We start from the raw sequence: 17,745 nt of genomic DNA, 5'->3' as shown, positions 1-17,745 counted from the left end.
GGGGGGGGGGGCGCGGGCGGGGGCGCCCCGCAGCCGGCCGGCAGGTGGGCGCGCGCTCGCGGGCGGGGGTCCGGCGGGCCGCGCGCCTCCCCCGGAACTCGGCCGTGCCATTCCCATGATGCCCAGCCACCGGGCACGGCTTCCGGAGCGCGGCCGCCGGTAGGTCCGGGGAGGGGGCGCCGCCGCCGCCGCCCGCGCCCGCCCGCCCCGCCCCCCGGCCCCGGCCCGCCGCCTGCCCGGCCCTCCCCTCCCCTCCCCACTCCGCCCTCCCCTCCCTCCCCGGGGCGCGCGCGCGCGCGCGAGCGGCGGGCCGGGGGCGGCGGCGGGCCGGGGCGGGGCGAGCGCGGCCGGGCCGGGGGGCGGGCGCGCCGGGGCCACCGCCTGGCCGGGGCGGGGGGAGCGCCCCCGAGGCGGCCCCGCGTCCCTCGGAGGCCGCGGCGCGGGGCGGGCGAGCCCAGGTGCGCGCAGGTGAGGCCCGGCGGCCGGCGCTTCCGGCCTGGCTCGGCTCCCCGCCCCGAGCGCGGCCGCGGGTACGGCCCTCCGGCGGAAAAGCGGCTCCGCCCCGCGCCGGGCCGCGGCTTCCGGGAGGGTCGCGGGGCCCCGGCCGGCCCCTGGTCCCTGCGGCCCCCGGCGCCCGGGTCTCCGCGCATCCCCGGCGCAGACCCGGGCGCAGGCCGGCCCCGCCCCGCGGGAGGTGCTCGAGCGCACCTGGCCGGGCGCCCCGGGAGCTGGGGGTTGAGGGGGCCGGGCCGGCAGGGAGGTCCCCCCCCCCCCCGCCCCACGCCCCCAGTCACAAGCCGAGGCCTGGCAGCTTCACTCGGGGAGGGGTCGAGGCGACCCCGTAGAGCCTCACCTCCCGACAGGCCCACGCCCACTGCGGGCTCTGGCCCTCCCTTGGGGCCTGGTGCACTGCCCGTCCTCTCCCGCACCCGGGGGTGGGGAAGCTGCCACCCGAGAGGGAAGACCAGGAGCTGAACCGCCTTTTGGTGAGCCGAGAGATGCATCTGGGGACATTCGGTGCAGGGGTCCAGCCTGTGCGGGTGACGAGCCCAAGCCAGAGTCGGTCCTCCCTGGGGCTCGGTGTGGAGACTCAGAAAGAAGGTGTCCGTCCAGGTGCCCTCCACTGCTTTTTCAACGTCAGCACCACCAGGCTTTGGGGTGCAGGGCTGGGTGCCCCCACAGCCTCCGTGCACACCTGGCTCGGGCTCTGGGGGCGAAGCCAGAGCCCCCAGCTGCAGCTCCCCGTTCTCTCCAAGTATAGTTTTGGGGAGTTGTTCAGAATGATTCATCTTCCGTAGTTGATTGTTTCAAAGCCACAAGCTGTCGCTGGAGATTCCCTCTGAATTTTTCACCTCAGTCTTGCACGAGGGGATTTGACAGTTCAGAGCTTTGCTCACGGGGAGCCCCGGGGGAGTGGGGGAACGTGGTCAGTAGAGACCAGCCTTCTCCCCCCGTCCCACCCCACGGCTTTGCTGCCTAGTACAGAACTTGCGGCGGCCCAGCGCCTTCCCGTTCATCCCCGGGCCTGTTTTCTTAAAGTCGTATTATTGCTACTTAAGGAGTTAACATTCTCGGTTTAGACCTCACAGACCGAGGCCGACACCAACGTCTCGGAATCTCGTTCACTCTGCCGAGGCAGCTCGAACAATGAGCGCAGCAGTGTGGGCACCGGTCCCCCGGCCCGTGCAGAGACCCTCTCCTGACCCTTGTCGTCCCCACTGCTCTGTGAATGGGGAACCTCCCCGGAGGGTGACGCCCCAGGAGAGGCCGTGGGCCACAGTGGGCCCCTGAGTGTGACAGGGGGCGAGCACCTTCACGTGTTTCCTCCAGCACCCAAGCTGTGGCCCCGGATAGTGGTGAATTTGTGGCGATTAACAGTCTTCGGTCTTTGGATTAAGTTTTCCCAAACTTGAATTTCAAATTCATGCTCTATTAAAAAAATTAAATTCATGCTCTATCAAAAAAACTAAAAAACCTTTACTAGCTGAACCTTCAGCCTCTGAAGCAGATGATTCTGGTTGTCTTTAGCATGGCAGTCCAAAGTCTATTTCAAAAGTGGGCAAAGGATGCTGGGGGGTAGGGTGAACGAAGACGACAAAATCCCTGAAAGGCTCTGCAAACCTTGGCTGTGATGTCGTCCCCCTAAAAGTGGCCTTGAGAGTTTCAAGGAATTGCAATAAATGCTTTCACATGACCGTTTCACTCTTTGGGCCTGAATCCACAGTAGCAAAGAGCGCGCTTCTGGATTCACGGTGCCCTCTGGTTAATCGTCGGTGGCACCTGTGTGGGCATGTCTGTGCCCAGGTGGCCGGCCACACTGTCTCGGGAAGGACCGAGTGTGTAGATACAAGATGATGTGCTTATCGGGACAGAAGCTCTCGGTGGAGGAGGACCTGTGTCGAAAGCAAAGCCAGTAGGCAGGCCCGCTCCAGCCCACCCGGTGAGGTTGCAAGGGCGGTGACAGCCCAGCATGGCACTGTTATGGGTGGCGGTCGCTTCCCTGTGCCTGCAGGTGCTTCAGAGCTGGTCTCTGGCATCCCGTGTGCTCCACATTCCCATTTTGGGGAGGGGGTGTGGGTGGTCAGGAGAGGCAGGAGCAGCAGGTTAGAAAGGAATGGTCATGTGACGCGTCACACTTTCTAAGTGACCCTTCCCTGAGCACACAGCACTCCCCTCGGTAGCGGCGGTCTCTGACCTCTAACGGAAAGGCTGTGTGCAAGCAGGCCTAGACGCTGTTCCCAAGACCAGCCCAAACCCACCGTCGGCCTGAGATGCGGGGCTCGGAGTACCCAGACAGGATGGAAGAGGGCACAGGACAGTGTCCAGGGCTGCTTCTCTGCTAATGAGCTAGACACAGCAGTCCGGGCCCATGAGATTGCCTGACGGCTACACCTCTGACATTTTTAATAAAAAGGCTTTCGGGGAAGTTGTTTCTTAATGGCTCACCTCACGTCACTTTCTGTTTCAGGAGCTTGTTTGTCGCGTCAAGAATGAAACGACCCTGCAAAGTCTCGCGGCGCTTAGAGTCTCGAAGCCCTTCTTTGTGACCCGAGGAGAAGCACGTGTGGACCTGATCACGTGGCACCTCCGGACAGCCTCAGTTGTGACCAGACCCCATTTCCCTTACAGAGAAGATGGACGGCGGGAGCAGGAGCGTGGGCCTGGAGGGGACACCGGCGTGCGGTCCCGCGTGAACACGGTGCCCGCGGCTCAGAGCGGTCCCGCACTCAGTCTCCGTAGTCGGCCTCCCCCTGCCGCAGAGCACATCAAGGCCAGGAAGCATGAGTGACCTGCCCGGCGCCACCAGCTCGCCTGGCATCAGCCTCTGACCCGGCCCTCTGGACTCTGGCCCGGCGGGCGGTTCCCCCGTGGCCGCGTGGCCCAGCAGAATGGCATCCTACCAGCGTCCTCTCTTTCCATCCAGGATGTGAAAGGGGCAGCAGAATAAAGACCCGCCACTCTGCACGCCCCTCCCCGTCCGCTAGAATGTTCCTCATGAACGCCCCTCCTGTGGTCGCTCTCCAGTCCAAATGGGAGGCCTTTGGCACACCAGGAAGCTTTAGGTTTCCTGGGTGCTTCTCGGAGCCGAAGGAGGGCGTCTCGAGAGCTCCGGTGAGTGCGCAAGTGCGGATGGTCATCAGCGCGCTCCGGGGCGACCAGGCTGCTCCGGGCATGAGCGATGAGCTTGCCGTGCGCAGAAGCCAGAGAGCAGAGAAGGGCCAGGACGCCAGGCTGGCCGCCACCCCGACGTTTACTGCCTGTGGTCTCGGCACTGATTTGGTCCCTTCGAGGGAGGAGGACGCCGCGGACTTTGGCCCCTTGGTGCTGGACTCGGACAGCGACGACTCCGTGGACCGGGACATTGAGGAAGCGATCCAGGAGTACCTGAAGGCCAAGAGCGGGGCCACGGAGCGGGGCGGGCGGCCCAGACCGGAGGTTCCTCTGAGCAGCGCGCTGATCGCCCCGTGTCCCCCAACGTCAGCACCCAGCCCGGGAGGCAGCCCTGGCAGCCACGCGGGAGCCGGCCAAGACCGGAGCTCCGCCTCCCCGGTGAGCGTTAGCAGCGACGACTCCTTCGAGCAGAGCATCCAGGCAGAGATCGAACAGTTTCTGAACGAGAAAAGGCAGCACGAGACCCCAAGGTGCGATGTTTCTCTGGACGCGAAACCAGACCTCAGCGATAATGCGGTCAGATCAGCATTTAGATCCGGCAGAGAGCCGACGGGCAAGACACATCGGCAGGAAGTGATGGGAGCCTGCAAGGACTTTCTCTTCCGGAAACCTCCCAGGCTAGCCAAGGTGAGCGCACGGCCCCAAGGCCTCCAGTCCAAGGCCACTGCCGAGCCAGAGAGCACGGACCCCCGCCCTGCAGAAGCAGCGCAGAATAAAGGCGGGGTCAGGAGGAGCGGGGGCCCTGGGCGGAGAGCCAAGCGAGCCAAGAGCACAGCCCTGGTGTCCAAGGCGTCCGGCTCCAGCAGCGATGACGGCATTGAGGAGGCCATTCAGCTGTACCAGCTGGAGAAAAGGAAGGAGGCAGGCGGAGACCTGCCGCCCGGACCGCTGCTCGGACAGGGGAAGGAGCCTGGCCCTCCCACACGCAGCACAGGCCATGCCACAAAAGGTGCCTTGCCTGAAACCCGCAGGAAAACACCAGGCAGGAAGAAGCCCACGGCCCCAAAGGCCGTGGACCTCAGCCCAGGTGGCCCTGACCCTGCCCACCCCTCCAAGCCACCCAGAGATCCCAGAGCTGCTGAACCCGAGCTTGCGGAACGGCCGCCATGCCGGGCAGACACGTCCGCTGAGCTGATGTGTGCCGAAGCAATTTTGGACATTTCCAAAACCATCCTGCCAGCCCCCGCGGTAAGCAGTGAGAGACCCCTGCCCGCCAGCCCACTCTCCTGCCCCCTGACCGTGCCCTCCCGCTGTGATGGGGACAGCAGCTCCGTGGACAGCAATGACAGCATAGAGCAGGAAATCCGGACGTTCCTGGCCCTGAAGGCACAGTCAGGAGCTTGGCTGGCCCGAGCGGAGAGCTGCCCGCAGACCACTCTGAGCCCAGCACCGCCACCTGGCCCTGGGGTCCCCAGCTCTAAAACGCTGGGCCTGTCGCTGAGCTGCAAAAGGAAACGCAGAGGAGGCAGCCATGCCGGGCCGCCGTCCACACCCAAGAAAGCGAGAGAGACGGCGCAGGAGGGCGCCCGGGATCCTGACCACAGCCCAGCAGGCGCACAGCCTGGCCAGGCCCCCAGGGCAGAAGGCCAGAGCAAGGGCCAGCCCATCCCCTGCAGGCCACGTGAGCCGGGCGACCAGCACGGTGGTCCCGGGGGCAGCCTGTGGCCCGGCCACGGGAACACGGCCCCAGCGCCGAGCGCCGGTGAGCGGGGCAGCTCTGAGGACAAGAGCAGCTCCCTGGACAGTGACGAGGACCTGGACTCCGCCATCAAGGACCTCCTGCGGTCCAGGCGGAGGCTCAAGAAGAGGTGGAGGGACCCCAGGGCCGCGCGCAAGAGGAAGGTCAGGTTCAGCACCACCGAGCCCCAGTTCTTGCATAAACTAGGCGGCTTCCGGAGAGACTGGACGGACAGAAGCCCCCACCTGTTGAAAAGCTGCCTCTCGAAGCCCAAAAAAGACAGCAGGGAGAACCTGGGGAAAAAGGCCCTGAGCATCTCCTGCAGAGACCCGGAGAGAACCACAGCGGACAGTGCGGGGCCCGGCGATGTGCCCCCGGCCCTCCCGCTCCGGAGAAGAGCATCTGAAGGGAATCTGTTCTTCCGTGAAGCTGCCACCTGCGAACTTCAAGGCACAGCCCCTGGCCCCCAGCCTCCACCCGAGGACAGCAGCTCTGTGGACAGTGATGACAGCATCGAGCTGGAGATCAGGAAGTTCTTGGCCGAAAAGGCCAAGGAGTCCGGGAGCGGCTCAGAAGCCCCAGGAGGGGGCCCAGCCACCCCAGGGATGGGGAGTGTGCCCAGGCCAGAGCCGCCGTGCCGGAAGGGGCCGGCGCCCACCCTGGCCCCTCATCCCGGTGTGTGCACGCGGAGCCAGCGGGGCAGGGGCGGTCCTCAACCAGCCGGAGGCCCCGGGGGTGCGGGGAGAGCCTTCCTTCCAGGCGGGAGGAGCGGCCCCCGACCAGAGCAGACCTGCCTCCCCAGAGCCGTGGCCAGGCACACCAGCACGGCGGGGGCCCTGTCTGCCAAAGGGTCGGCTGCTGGTCGGCGACTGGTTTGTACCCACAAAGATCAGAGCCCAAGAGGGACTGAGCGTGCCAGGGAACGTGCTCTCGGCTCGCTGCCTGCTCGAGCCGCAGCGGGCACCCGGGCAGAAAGCCCCGGTGTGGCCATTGCTGTGACGACCCAGGGCCAGAGCCCACGGACTCGGAAGCCGGGAGCAGATGGGCTAGGGAGCCCGCAGGCCAGCCTCGCCCTCCCATGGGCCAACTTCGCCCACCAGAGTCGGCTGCAGAGCACGTGGGCGCTGAGCCCAGAAGGCAGAGAGGCTGTGTGGAGAGGGGGCCTCGGCGGCCAGCGAGAGCAGGGGCCGGAGGGCCAGGACCCCAAGAAAGGCCTGCCTTTCTCGGGCTTCTCCTCCCTGCTGTCCACACAGCTGTTCCACTTTGGGAAGAGCGTCTCCTGGGGCGGCAAGCAGGCCGGCGCCTTCAGCCCGCCCCTGAGTCTGCCCCTGCAGGGCCCGGCCTTCTCAGCCTTCAGAGAGACCCCGGCCGGCCACAGCCCTGTGTTTGGAAGCGCGCCCCTGCTAACAAAGAAAGTGGGGGGACACTGGCCCGGCCGGAAGTCCCAGGCGGCGTGCGGTTTGCAGGCCAGGAGGAACTCGGGCTCCGAGGAGGACGTTCTAGACCTGAGGTACAGGCGGGGGGCCACCAGTGGAGGCAGCCAGGCCCAGGAGGCCTTGGGGAGTGACTCCAGCGAGCTCAGTGACACCTCCGTGGAGGAGGGCGGCGGCCCGGGGGCCAAGGGCAAAGCCCTCCAGCCATGAGGCCGCTCGCGGGCTCCGTCTTCCTGGGAAGCAGACCCGCTTGTGCCCGTGCGTGTGTGTGACACTCCCTACACCGGGACAGAACCCGGAGGCTGCTCTGCACCGCCCTGTACATACTCCGTCCACTGGGAGCGATGGGGTTACTTAACAGATGTGTCCTGGAATATTTGAGTTTTGTAGCTTTTTTGTAAATTATTTAAGTGCTGTAAAAAATATTTTTGAAAATAACTGTTGTTCGATTTTGTAGGCCCGGGCCTCGCCGTGGCTTTCCATGGCATGCAGGCAAGCGTGAGACGAGCGGACATGGGACCATCGTAGCCAGGGGTGACATGACCTGACTCTGATAGTTCAGGGCAATTGCGTTTGGGAAGGGCTGGCTGCGCCCGGAAAGGTAGCAGTCGCCACCGGCCCGCCCTGAGAATCACAGAGGCACCCGCAGAAGTCTCCGCTGGGAAGCTGCCGAACAGCACTTGGAGCATAAAGGCGCCTTGGCCCACGAGGCCAGAGTGAGGCCTCTGGACTCTACACTTGTGGCCTCAATTGGAAAACATCTCAAAGCACAAAGGCCAGTGAGAGCACGACTGGCCGTCCCCTGTTGCATGTGGAAATGCCACGTGAGGCCTCGGCGGCACACGAGGTCCACACCTGAGCCGGTGGTATTTCACACCCAGCCCTGTGCGCGACCCCTGCGTGATTCTAGCAGCTCAATAAAGCTCTCTTTTATGGGAGCCACTGTTCTCCAGTCTTAGTCACAGATCCGAAGGGTAACAGACGTGTGTGTTCTCAATGTCCTCCTCTTGGCCTGGGCACTGGAACACACAAGGATCGAGCCACTTGGCCAGTTCTGGTGCCCAATGCTGCAAGCACCAGGCACGAGGCCCTGCACCCTCCCGGGACCGGGGCCTCATCAAGGTGGGCTCACACCACCCAGCAGACACGCCTGGTGGCTTTCCCAGGGCCTGCCTTCCCCAGGCGGGACCAGGGACTGGCCCCGCGCGGTGCATGGTCAGGGGCAGGGCGCCCGGCCTCGAGGTGTGTTTGAGCCGAGCTGCAGCGCCTTGCCGGGTGGAGAGGAGCGGGGCTCCCCGTGCCTTCTGCTCAGAGGCAACCTGTGGGGCGGGCGCTCAGCGGTCACGGCGGTGCCGTGCGGCCGTCCAGCAGACTTCGGCAGTGACCCCAGTCTTCATGGCTCTGCACTGCCGTTTGGCTGTGATGGACTCAGAGCAAGGTTGACTTTGCAGCTCAGTTTAGCCGGCGTTGAACACGCGAGTGAATTTGCCAGGATTTAGCCGCACGGCACCCCTGCACCCACGCTGCAGCCTGCCCGGGACGCGTGCGGGCGCCTTTGCCAGCGCCCGTCCAGTTCTTACTCACTTAGGTGCTTCTGGGAGGAAACAGTTCAATTCGTGTAATCCATGCTTTAAATTTAATTGTTAAAGAGTGGTCTTCACACTTGAAAACAAAAATCAGCTTGTTTTGTAGATAAGAACCGGGTTTTTAAAAACGCTAATAAATCAAACACTGCTCACGAATCGGCTTTCGAAGCTTGTTTTCCCTGGACTGGCCTTTGTGGGGTGATGTCAGGGGGCCCACCTGTGCATTTAGCCCTGGGCACCCCTCGCCCCTGCTGGCTCTCCCCCAGACCCGGCCCCCTTGGCCGTTGCCTCCTTCCTGCCTCCCGGGTTCCCGTGACCCCCACGGGGCCGACCCCCATGTAGTTCCTGGGCAGCGCGGGCCCATGCCCGGGACCCCCGACACCCGCCTGCTCCTGCGCCCCCACCCCAGATCACCTGTGGCGCACGCTGGGGCCGGCGCAGAGGTGTCCCTGCAGCCTGTCTGGAAGCAGGGCTGCAGCGGGAGCAGCGAGTGGAGCCCGGCGCCGCAGCGAATTAGCAGAGTCCGGGAGCTGCAGCTCCGGAACCCAGGGGCTCGCCCTCCCACGCAGTCAGAGGGATGCTGCGTTACCAAGTCGAACTGATCATTAGGAAGCCACCGCTCCCGTCCCTGGGAAGGAGGAGTCTGCAAGTCCGGGGCTACAGGTTCCTTCATTTAATGTAAAGAAGGGGAAAGGCCTGATCTTCCCGTAGGGCATCCTGGGACTCACTGCATCTTTCCAGAATGGGCACGGGTGTCTGGGAGGCGGGAGGGGAGGGGCCCTGGCGGTTAGGGTGGGACGCCCGCGCGTGCCCGCGCCTGCAGAGGGGGGGGTCTTCCACAGACAAGGTGCCGACTCTGACTTGTCAGCAGGTTTTCCCAAACTGAGACGCACCCGCACTGGGGAGCCAGGCATTTAAGTTGCTAGCCCCGTAGGCGCCCCTGTAAAGACAGGAAAGTCACTGCGCCTCGATTCCCTTCCCTGCACAGGAACTGAAGGGCCTGCCGAAGGCCCCCACCGTCGACCACTGCAAACCACGGCCGCGGCTGCTCTGGGCGAGGCCGATTGGGAGCGGGGAACAGTTTATTTGCAGGATCTGTGGGGCTTCTGCTTCTCCGTGCTCTCGACAGAGAGGTGCTCCCCAGGGTTGACACATTTCCTATCTGTTTGGAACCGCTCATTCCGAGTGACTTTAACTGAAAGGTGGAAAGCCGCTGGGGACAAGTCCACAGCGTCCGTGCGAACACACGTCCCGTGTCCCGGGTCGCCGTTTCCACCCACCCACGGCTGCACCGAGGGACCAGTCAGTAAGTCCTTCGGAAGCCCTGTTTCTCAGGGTTTCATCTCGTGGTGGGAAAAATCGGCCCCACGCGGCCCGGCCTCCTCGGGGGTGAAGACCGCCTCTCCTGGCCACGCCGTTGGCAGATGCTGTGCGCCCCGCTCTGCTAACTGTTCTGACCGCGGCGAGAACTTCGAGAGACGTCAGGACCCACATCAGAGAGTGGAGGTGTCCCGCCCCCCACAGCACCCCCGGGGGGTCGAGCTGACTGGGAACCCAGGGCGCCTTCCTGCCACCCTCCATGAGCCCGCCCACCCACACACCCTTCTCCCAGCATCAAGATTCCAGGTGGAAAACATGCTAAAATGGCCCGGGTCCAAAGCCCGCAGCCCCACCTCCCTGGGCACATCCCAGGTGGGCTCCAACCCAGGGGCTGCAGGGCTGCGGCTCACCCCAGGGGATGAAGTCAAAATCCTCCAAAACCCTAGTGGGCAGACGGGAGCAGGGCCATTGCCCCGGCTGCAGGACCCAGACGCCGGGAGCCCGAGCTGGGAAGACGGGCATTTGTGTTCTATCAAAGGTACTGCTGTTTTCATACCCTTGTTCTATGTAGAGGATCCCGTTAAGGACACCAGAATTGGGCTTTACCTCCTTAGCAGGGGGCTGGGGATTGAGTCCCGCATCGGGCTCCCCGCTCGGCCGGCGGGAAGCCTGCTTCTCCCTCTCCCACTCCCCCTGCTTGTGTTCCCTCTCTCGCTGTGTCGCTGTCAAAATAAATAGATAAAATGTTTTTTAAAAAAAGAGTGTTTGACTTTCTGTGGACACCATTTCCATCCCAAAGTGGACGTTAAGAGTATTACCGAAATGTTTACTTTTGCATATGAATAATAAAAAGGTTCTAATGAAAAAATAGGCAGGCATGAGGTTTAATCTCTCCCCACTTTCATGGGACAAAAATTTTCGTGGATGGGGTGTCACCCGTGGTAGGGAACAATGACGTCGCAGGAGCCCGTGCTTCCCAGGCTTCCCACGACCAACACACCGTACTCTCGGGAAGGGAGGTGGGGCGCGGGTCTGCAGAAGACACCGGCCCAGAGAAACCCTCCTCCTGGAGAACCCGCTCGCTACATCCTAGCAAACGTGGGTCAGGAACTACAGAGAGACGTGGGTCATTCCCTGCCTGCTGGTTTTTTAACTTGGTATGAAAAGGGAAAGTGAACCCCCAGAGAGAAGTCCCACGTACGCATCACCGCCTCCACGCATCTGGCCTCCCACGCCTGCCCCTCAGTGGCTCCTGTGGGTCTTCCCCACGCAGCCTCTGTCCTCGCCCAAGGCCCCCAAGCGGGGCATCCAACCCTCCCTCTGCGGCCTCCCAGAGTTGGTGCGGATTTCCGCCAGGGAGCTCTGGAACCGAAACCCACTCCATCACTTGTGATGAGTGTAAGACGGCTCCCGGGAGAGACACGGGGACGGCTACCCGGACATTCCCGGCTCAGGCCACGACGCGGGGCCCAGGACGCCGACGGTCCTGCTCCCTGATTCCCGGTGAGTCAGGAATTCAGGATGTGGCAACATTTTTAATGAAAAGTGGAGCCATTAGCATCTTTTCCATCTTAGACATAAAATAGAACAAACAGGGCCTGACAGCCCCGTCTGCGTGTTTTTCTAATCTAAAGAGTAAAAACGTTTTCAGGGAAAGCAGTGAAGTCTGTCCTACAACTGGGCAGGTGATGAGAGAGCGGGGGTGACGCTTCAGACACCCGGCCGGGGTCAGGAGTTCGGCCAATCACAGATGGACGGCTTGCTGACGTTGTAACTGGGGTGGAAGTTGAACCGGTCGTAGGGGGTGATGTAGTTGTCGGGACCCGTCACAATGCTCTTCTCCATGTAGACATTGAGGGTATTATTCCGGAACATTCCACCAGCTGCAAGTTGTCTGGAAAATTTACTCGAATTTGGATAAAATACTTTCTGGAAGTGAAAAGGAACACTCGGATTAATGGGGTGTTGGAACGCTCCTGAGTAGTCAGCCGACGGGCATTTCTGGAAGAAAAGAATCTGCAAGAAAATGTCATCTCTGTTCCTAGGAAGCAGAGAAGCCAGGGTGCGGGGGGGATGGCCTAGTTCGCCCAGACCATGCTGGTTTATACCCGAGGTCTGGGAATAATCATCGGCAGTGCCTGCGTTCCCCGTGGGCGGACAGAAGGATGGCCTGTCCCACGTGACCCCCGGGGCCCTGCTCCTACCAACTGGAGAAGTGACCGGACCTCTCTGAACTTCAGTGTTTTCTTCTGTAAGAGCCATCCGTGAGTCTGAACCCTGACTGCAGGGTCGAATCCCCTTTAGGGCTTTAAAACATCTCTGATGCCCCTACCCCGCCAGCCCAGGGGCATGGGGAGGCACTGCCCTTGTGGAGTGAGGCCCCAAAATGGGAGTCGCTACTGTCTTGGGTATGCAGGGGATGCCCATGCCCGTCCACTGGCCCTCCGCCTGGCCCAGGAGGGGCATCAGGAGGATTTTAGAAGGGGGTTCTAGACCGCCAGACTGTGAAGTCGATCTCAGAAAGGGGGGTGGGGAGTCCGCAAAGGTGCACAGGTCCCCATGTCCACCCGTGTGCCTTGGGCTTGTGTAACCAGGTACATGAGCCAGTACTGCCTCTTAAGGTCACAGGTTAATTAAAATCAAGTATCATTCCAGAAAGAAAGCAGCTGTTCTCTTCTTGACCTCAGAACTCACTGCCCTAAGGTGCCAGAGGTCATGGTGCCTGAGTGTGATGGGGGGCCAGTCTCCCGGGATGGCTTCACCAGTCCGCAGGCACCTTTTTGATCCGTAAAAGCTTTCACTGCCGAAGTCGCTCAATCACTTATTTATCCTGTGCCCTGTTTGGGAAGGATCAGATGTGCCCCCTCCCACTCTGGGAGGCTGGGACTTGGGGCCCTCCCCACTACCCCTTCATGGTGTGTTGCCCTCCCCAGGAATGGGGAGGGGGGGCCGCCTCCTCCCGGAGAGGCTCCGGGATGCACAGGCTTCCCACCTACCGGCATCTCGTGCACCGTGGGGGCTCTGCTCCCGTAGGCGGCGTTACTGGTCCTGTACACCGAGACGGCCTTCTTGGTCCTGGCGGTGAGAAACAGCCTCTGTTTGCAGTTCCTCTAAGGACGCCCAGACCGCAGCCTCAGGACGTCTGGTTGCGGAGCTCTGCTGGGAAGGCCACAGGGTGGCCATGCGCCTGTGCTGTGCGCTCCGTGGGGCTCGGCCCAGCCTCCCCTGCTCGAGGCCACCCCAGCTCTTCCCCAAGGGGGCCAAAGCCCCAAAGACCTCCCGGAAGGAAAACGCAGCCGCCGACCCTCCGGCCCTTCTCCTTCCGCCCTCCACTTCTGGGCGCCTGGGGGACACGGCCGCGGTCTCTCGTGCCGACAGAGTTTAACGGAGCGGCTGCGTGTCCCAGGTCAGCTCTGCCTTAGGCCACCGGACCTTGGGGGAACGCTGTCCCTCCGCGCCCCAGCGGCCTCTCTCGGAACGCAAAGATGAGGAGGGGCCCTCGCGCCCAGCGCTGCAGAGGGGACTGGGTGCGGGAGGGCAGGGCCGGTGCGGTGACGGGTTCCCCGCTGTGCGGTCTGAGGTTTGCAGGGGACAGCGGGGGGGGGGGGGGGGGGGGGGTCGCCGATTCCCATTCCGCAGAGGCTCCCCGCGGCCCAGAGGACCGAGGCTTATCCCCCGCACAAAAGCGCGGGGCTGGGCCCCGAAGCGGGGGGCGGGGCTTCCTGGCCACCTTGCCCTTGGGAGCCCCCACCCCGACCCCGCTGGGACGCCCGCAGCATCCTCGCTCACTGGGTGCTAACGGCCGACCCCTCCTTGACTTGGGCTCCAGGACAGGCTGCGGACCTGGGGACGCCCGCGTCCGGGCCTGGCGAGCGGAGCCTCCGCCCGAGCCTCTGCGAGGTCAGGCGGCCCCTGACGCGACCCCGTCCTCACCCGTAGCCCCGAAACCACGCGGGGTTGTTGAACCTGGCCGGCAGGTCGTCGTCCACGCGGTAGCAGTCGCTGGTCTTCTGCGGGGGCGCGGGGGCGGGGGGGGCCGGGGCCGGGGGAGCCGGGGGCGTCGGGGGAGCGGGGGGCGCCGGGGGGGCCGGGGCGGGGGGCTCGGCCGCCGCCACGCACGCTCGCGGGCTCGCCTGGGCCATGCGCCTGCGCTCGGGGCTGCGGCGGGAGACCGCGGGAGGCGGCGCGGCGTCCCGTTGCCAGGCGACGGCGGGGTCACGTGACGCCGGCGGCCCGGCCTTAAAGGCGCCGCGCCGGGAGGCGGTGGGCGGTGGGGGCGACGCCCGCGTTCCTCGCCGTCCCGTCCCCCCAGGGGGACCCCAGGCCTCGCGCTTCCCCCGCGGACGGCCCAGCGCCAGCTCCGCGCGGCCGCTCACTGCGCGCCTGGGCGCCGCGGGCCCGGACGTCGTGTCCCCGGCCGGCCGGAGTCTTCGTGCGGCTCCGGGCGCTCCCGTCCCACGGGACGCCCCCTGGGGCAGCGGCGGGCGGTGCCGGCCTGTCCCGCGGTGCGGAGGGCGCGGGGGCGGGCGCGCGGCCCTGCTGCAGTGGCTCCTCCGGGACGGCAGGCGGCGCCGCGCCGAGCAGCCCGGGAGCGGCGGCGGCGGGAGGCGTCTCGGCCCGTCCTGCCGTCCGCGCTATGGCGCCCGCCGTGCCCCGGCTGCTCGGCGCGGGTGAGTGCGCGCGGGCCCCGCGGGCGCGGGCGGGAGGCCGGACGGGGGTCCCGCGGCAGGGGGGCGGCGGGACCCGCGGGGACCCCGGCCGGGCGCGCGCCTCCAGCCCGCTCTCTCCGCAGGTGTCTGGTCCCGGCCGCTGCGGCCGCGCCTGCTGCAGAGCGCGACCCCGGGGCGACCCCGGCCGGGCGGCAGGACCCTGGCGAGCGCCGCGACCTCCGCCGTCAGCGCACCCGAGGGCAGCACCGGTAATGCCGGCCCCTCCCCGAGCTCGGGGTTGAAACCGTCGGCCAGCGGGAGGCCCGGGGCCCCGGCTTTCGTCCTGACGCCCTGGGCTGGGGTGCGGGCCGGAAGGAAGGGGCAGCCGGCTTCCCTCTCGGCCCCGCAGCCCCGCATGGTCCGCGCGGGGTCACCCGCACCGTAGCGGCGCTGCCCTGCCCCCCCCCCCCCGCACCCAGATATGTGGCACCCCTGGGGTGGGTGGGAGGAGGGAGACATTACCTCGTGGCTTGGCTCCTTGGGAGGTGACCGCAGAGTCCTCCCTGACTCCTGATGGGGGGACCGTCCTCTGGTGCCTGGGGGGAGCCGGAAGGACCTCGGAAACCAGCCGGGCCCCTCCTTTCTGGGTGAAGACTGGACCGGGATTCCCCAGGAGCAAAGCGGGGGTCAGACCCCGGCTCCAGGCCGGTCTCCCGGAGAGGACCCATCTGCCGGGCTTCACTGCCCCTCTCCACCCCCATGTTGCTCCCCTCCGCGGTTGGGAGCTGCGGGGGGGCCACAGGCCATGGCATCCTCTCCCCCCACCCCAGATGTGAGCGACAGGATCCTCAGTGAGCCCCTCAAGCACTCTGACTTCTTCAACCTCAAGGAGTTGTTTTCCGTGAGAAGTCTCTTCGACGCCCGCGTGCACCTGGGCCACAAAGCAGGCTGTCGGCACAGGTAACGGACTCCCCGGGCGGCCTATGGCGGAGCCACGGATCACCGCAGGAGGCCCTCCTGCCTCGGGATCCTTGGGGTCCACAGCCCCTGTTCCGGTGGCATGGAGTGGGCTGAGTGCCATCCCATTGATGGGGCCACTGAGTCCCAGGGAGAAGCGTTCATCCTCAGACTCCACTCTGGTCCTGCTGTCAGGCTTCATACCTCTGAGGCTCCCGGCCCTAGCAGGGCAGACCCATTGCTGGCAGCTCCTGGGAGTGGGGGGCAGGGGACGGGGGGCTCCAGGGTTGCAGAGAGGAGTCTCACTGGGATGGCCACGTTGAGGATGTTTTGGAGGGTCGGGGAGGCCAGGGAGGGAGGTGCTCGGAGACATCTAGGGGGACGGTGATGGGACCCAGCTCCCCGGGGCAGAGGAGCTGGACCCAACCCCCATCCCACCCCCACTGCCTCATGGCGGGCTTGCAGATTGTGCCAGTTCCAGGGTTAGCGAACCCCGGAGGGCACGGGCCTCGCGGCCCCAGGGTTGGCCACAGAGGGCCTCTGGGGCCACTGGCCAGCGTTGGCCGTGCACGCGTTGCCCACTCTTGCATGGGTGGGGTCTCCGGCAGGTTTATGGAGCCCTACGTCTTTGGGAGCCGCCTGGGCCAGGACATCATCGACCTGGAACAGACGGCCGTGCACCTGCAGCTGGCCTTGAACTTCACGGCCCACGTGGCCTATCGCAAGGGCATCATCTTGTTCGTGGGCCGCAACCGGCAGTTCTCGCACCTGATTGAGACCACGGCCCGGGACTGCGGCGAGTACGCGCACACGCGCTACTTCAAGGGCGGCCTGCTGACCAACGCCCCGCTGCTCTTGGGCCCCGGGGTCCGCCTGCCGGACCTCATCATCTTTCTGCACACGCTCAACAACGTCTTTGAGCCACACGTCGCTGTGAGAGACGCGGCCAAGATGCACATCCCCACGGTGGGCATCGTGGACACCAACTGTAACCCCTGCCTCATCACCTACCCCGTCCCCGGCAACGACGACTCGCCGCCGGCCGTGCGGCTCTTCTGCAGGCTCTTCCAGACCACGATCCAGCGGGCCAAGGAGAAGCGGAGGCAGATGGAGGCCCTGTATCGTCTGCAGGGCCCAGTGGAGCAGGGGGCCGGGGGCCAGGGGCCGGCTGCTCCTCCTTCCCTGGGAGCCTAGGCCGAGCTGGACCTGGGTCCCTCCACGCCCGCACGCCTCACCCGAGGGAGAGCGGCAGCCCAGCCCGCCGCTACACTGGGAGCCCCTTCCCTGGCTCTGGTCTCTAGCAGTTCCCTATGGCTCAGGGCATCGCTTGGGTCCCTGCTGTTGGGAAACATTCCCGGCAGCTGCCCCCCACCCCCACCCCAGGGCCCCGCTGCAGACCTGCGGGGCCCGGCGGGGAGACCGAGAGCAGGCGGCTGGTCCCGAGAGGACCCGTCAGGAAACATGCTTGTCCTGGAGTCTGAAAAGCCTCGCTCACACCTTGAATCCGGTCCTCTTCGCTCTCCGTTCCCGCCAGTGAATGCCGGGGCCGGGCTGCTTTGTCACTTTGTCACGTGAGGCCTCAGGGCAAGACCCCCAGAGAATCCCCTCTGGGCTGGGACAGGCCAGGCCCGGCGGGCCACAGAGTCACAGAAATAAAGCTGATGTTTGGACAAACTGTCTCTGTAGCTTGTGGCTTCCACGGCGTGGCTTACGTGCTTTTGCTCGTGGATGTGGCATTTGTGACACCCCCACAGGTCCCACAAAGCCCACGGAACTCGAGCTTTGTGTGTACAGGCCGCTCGGCACTTGGCGATGCCCAGGGATTTCTGGGGCATTCGCTGCACCACCTGCTGCTCCTGGAGTGAGGCGCTCGGCCCCGTCCCTCCGAGCTCCCGAGAGGCTGGTTCTAAAGAGCCAAGACCCCTTGAAACCCAAACGCGACGTGAAACCATCCTGTGAATGGCAGTTCTGGGGCCTGTGTGGGACCCCCACGAGCCCAAGGGAACAGAGAGCCATGCCAGGCTTCAGAAGCAGGCTGTGGAAGGAGGGGTGTCCCAGACTGGCCCCTGAGCAGCTCAGATCTGGGTAGGACAGTGAGCGACACAGAAGGAGGCAAAACACACATGGGACATGGAATCGGCCCCCATCCTGTCCTGGTTTAGAGGCTGGGGTCAGTGCGATGGTCCCTACCCCGTACCACCAGGGGAATATACTAATGGCTGGCCTGGCCGTGACCCTCCACTGTCCTCTGAGGGTCCCCAGAAGCTGCACGCTGAAGGCTGGTGTACACCAGCAGGGGAGACACCGATTGTTACTGGTCACCACCGTGTGCAGCTTCTGGGAGTACTGGGGGCGCAGCCAGGCAGGCAGGGGGGCCTCTGCTGAGTGAAGAGCTAACGGGACAGGGAGACACGAGTGAGCAAGACACCTTCAGGGCGTTGGGGACCCAA

The 17,745-nt window shown here is 64.8% G+C and overlaps 3 protein-coding genes across 4 annotated transcripts; 2 read left to right on the top strand and 1 right to left on the bottom strand.

Moving 5' to 3' along the window:
- The first annotated feature begins 65 nt into the window (after positions 1-65).
- Positions 66-8,525, top strand: PPP1R26 (protein phosphatase 1 regulatory subunit 26). Of its 2 annotated transcripts, none has more exons than XM_082696239.1 (2): positions 66-159; positions 2,969-8,525. In XM_082696239.1, exon 2 carries the CDS (start codon positions 3,487-3,489, stop codon positions 6,991-6,993), a length of 3,507 nt encoding a protein of 1,168 aa, XP_082552365.1. In that variant the 5' UTR covers positions 66-159; positions 2,969-3,486; the 3' UTR covers positions 6,994-8,525. The 2 variants fall into 2 exon arrangements, with proteins under 2 accessions (XP_082552365.1, XP_082552364.1); XM_082696238.1 differs by lacking the exon at positions 66-159 and adding an exon at positions 389-986.
- A 2,679-nt stretch (positions 8,526-11,204) lies between these two features.
- PIERCE1 (piercer of microtubule wall 1) lies at positions 11,205-14,323 on the bottom strand (the record flags this gene model as incomplete). Its single annotated transcript, XM_082695204.1, has 3 exons — positions 11,205-11,618; positions 12,686-12,764; positions 13,623-14,323. Coding segments are annotated over 3 exons (981 nt in total), but the record flags the coding sequence as incomplete, so codon positions are not given.
- On the top strand, positions 14,231-16,969 carry MRPS2 (mitochondrial ribosomal protein S2). Its single transcript, XM_082696267.1, has 4 exons — positions 14,231-14,359; positions 14,482-14,607; positions 15,169-15,298; positions 15,904-16,969. The coding sequence occupies exons 1-4, from the start codon at positions 14,326-14,328 to the stop codon at positions 16,487-16,489; spliced, it is 876 nt and encodes a 291-aa protein (XP_082552393.1). The 5' UTR covers positions 14,231-14,325; the 3' UTR covers positions 16,490-16,969.
- Positions 16,970-17,745: the final 776 nt, after the last annotated feature.

This window comes from Mustela nivalis, assembly GCF_964662115.1.
Source record: "Mustela nivalis genome assembly, chromosome: 13".
In the NCBI taxonomy this organism is placed as follows: domain Eukaryota; kingdom Metazoa; phylum Chordata; class Mammalia; order Carnivora; family Mustelidae; genus Mustela; species Mustela nivalis.
Note: the sequence above shows the minus strand (reverse complement) of the source record. Positions and strands in the feature narration are given on the sequence as shown.

Excerpts from the sequence above, each read along its gene's own strand:
- PPP1R26 (XM_082696239.1), top strand. The coding sequence starts at position 3,487 with ATGTTCCTCATGAACGCCCCTCCTGTGGTCGCTCTCCAGTCCAAATGG.
- MRPS2 (XM_082696267.1), top strand. The coding sequence starts at position 14,326 with ATGGCGCCCGCCGTGCCCCGGCTGCTCGGCGCGG. Across the intron at positions 14,608-15,168 it reads CGCACCCGAGGGCAGCACCG|ATGTGAGCGACAGGATCCTC; the intron begins GTAATGCCGGCC and ends CCCCCACCCCAG. Across the intron at positions 15,299-15,903 it reads AAAGCAGGCTGTCGGCACAG|GTTTATGGAGCCCTACGTCT; the intron begins GTAACGGACTCC and ends GGTCTCCGGCAG.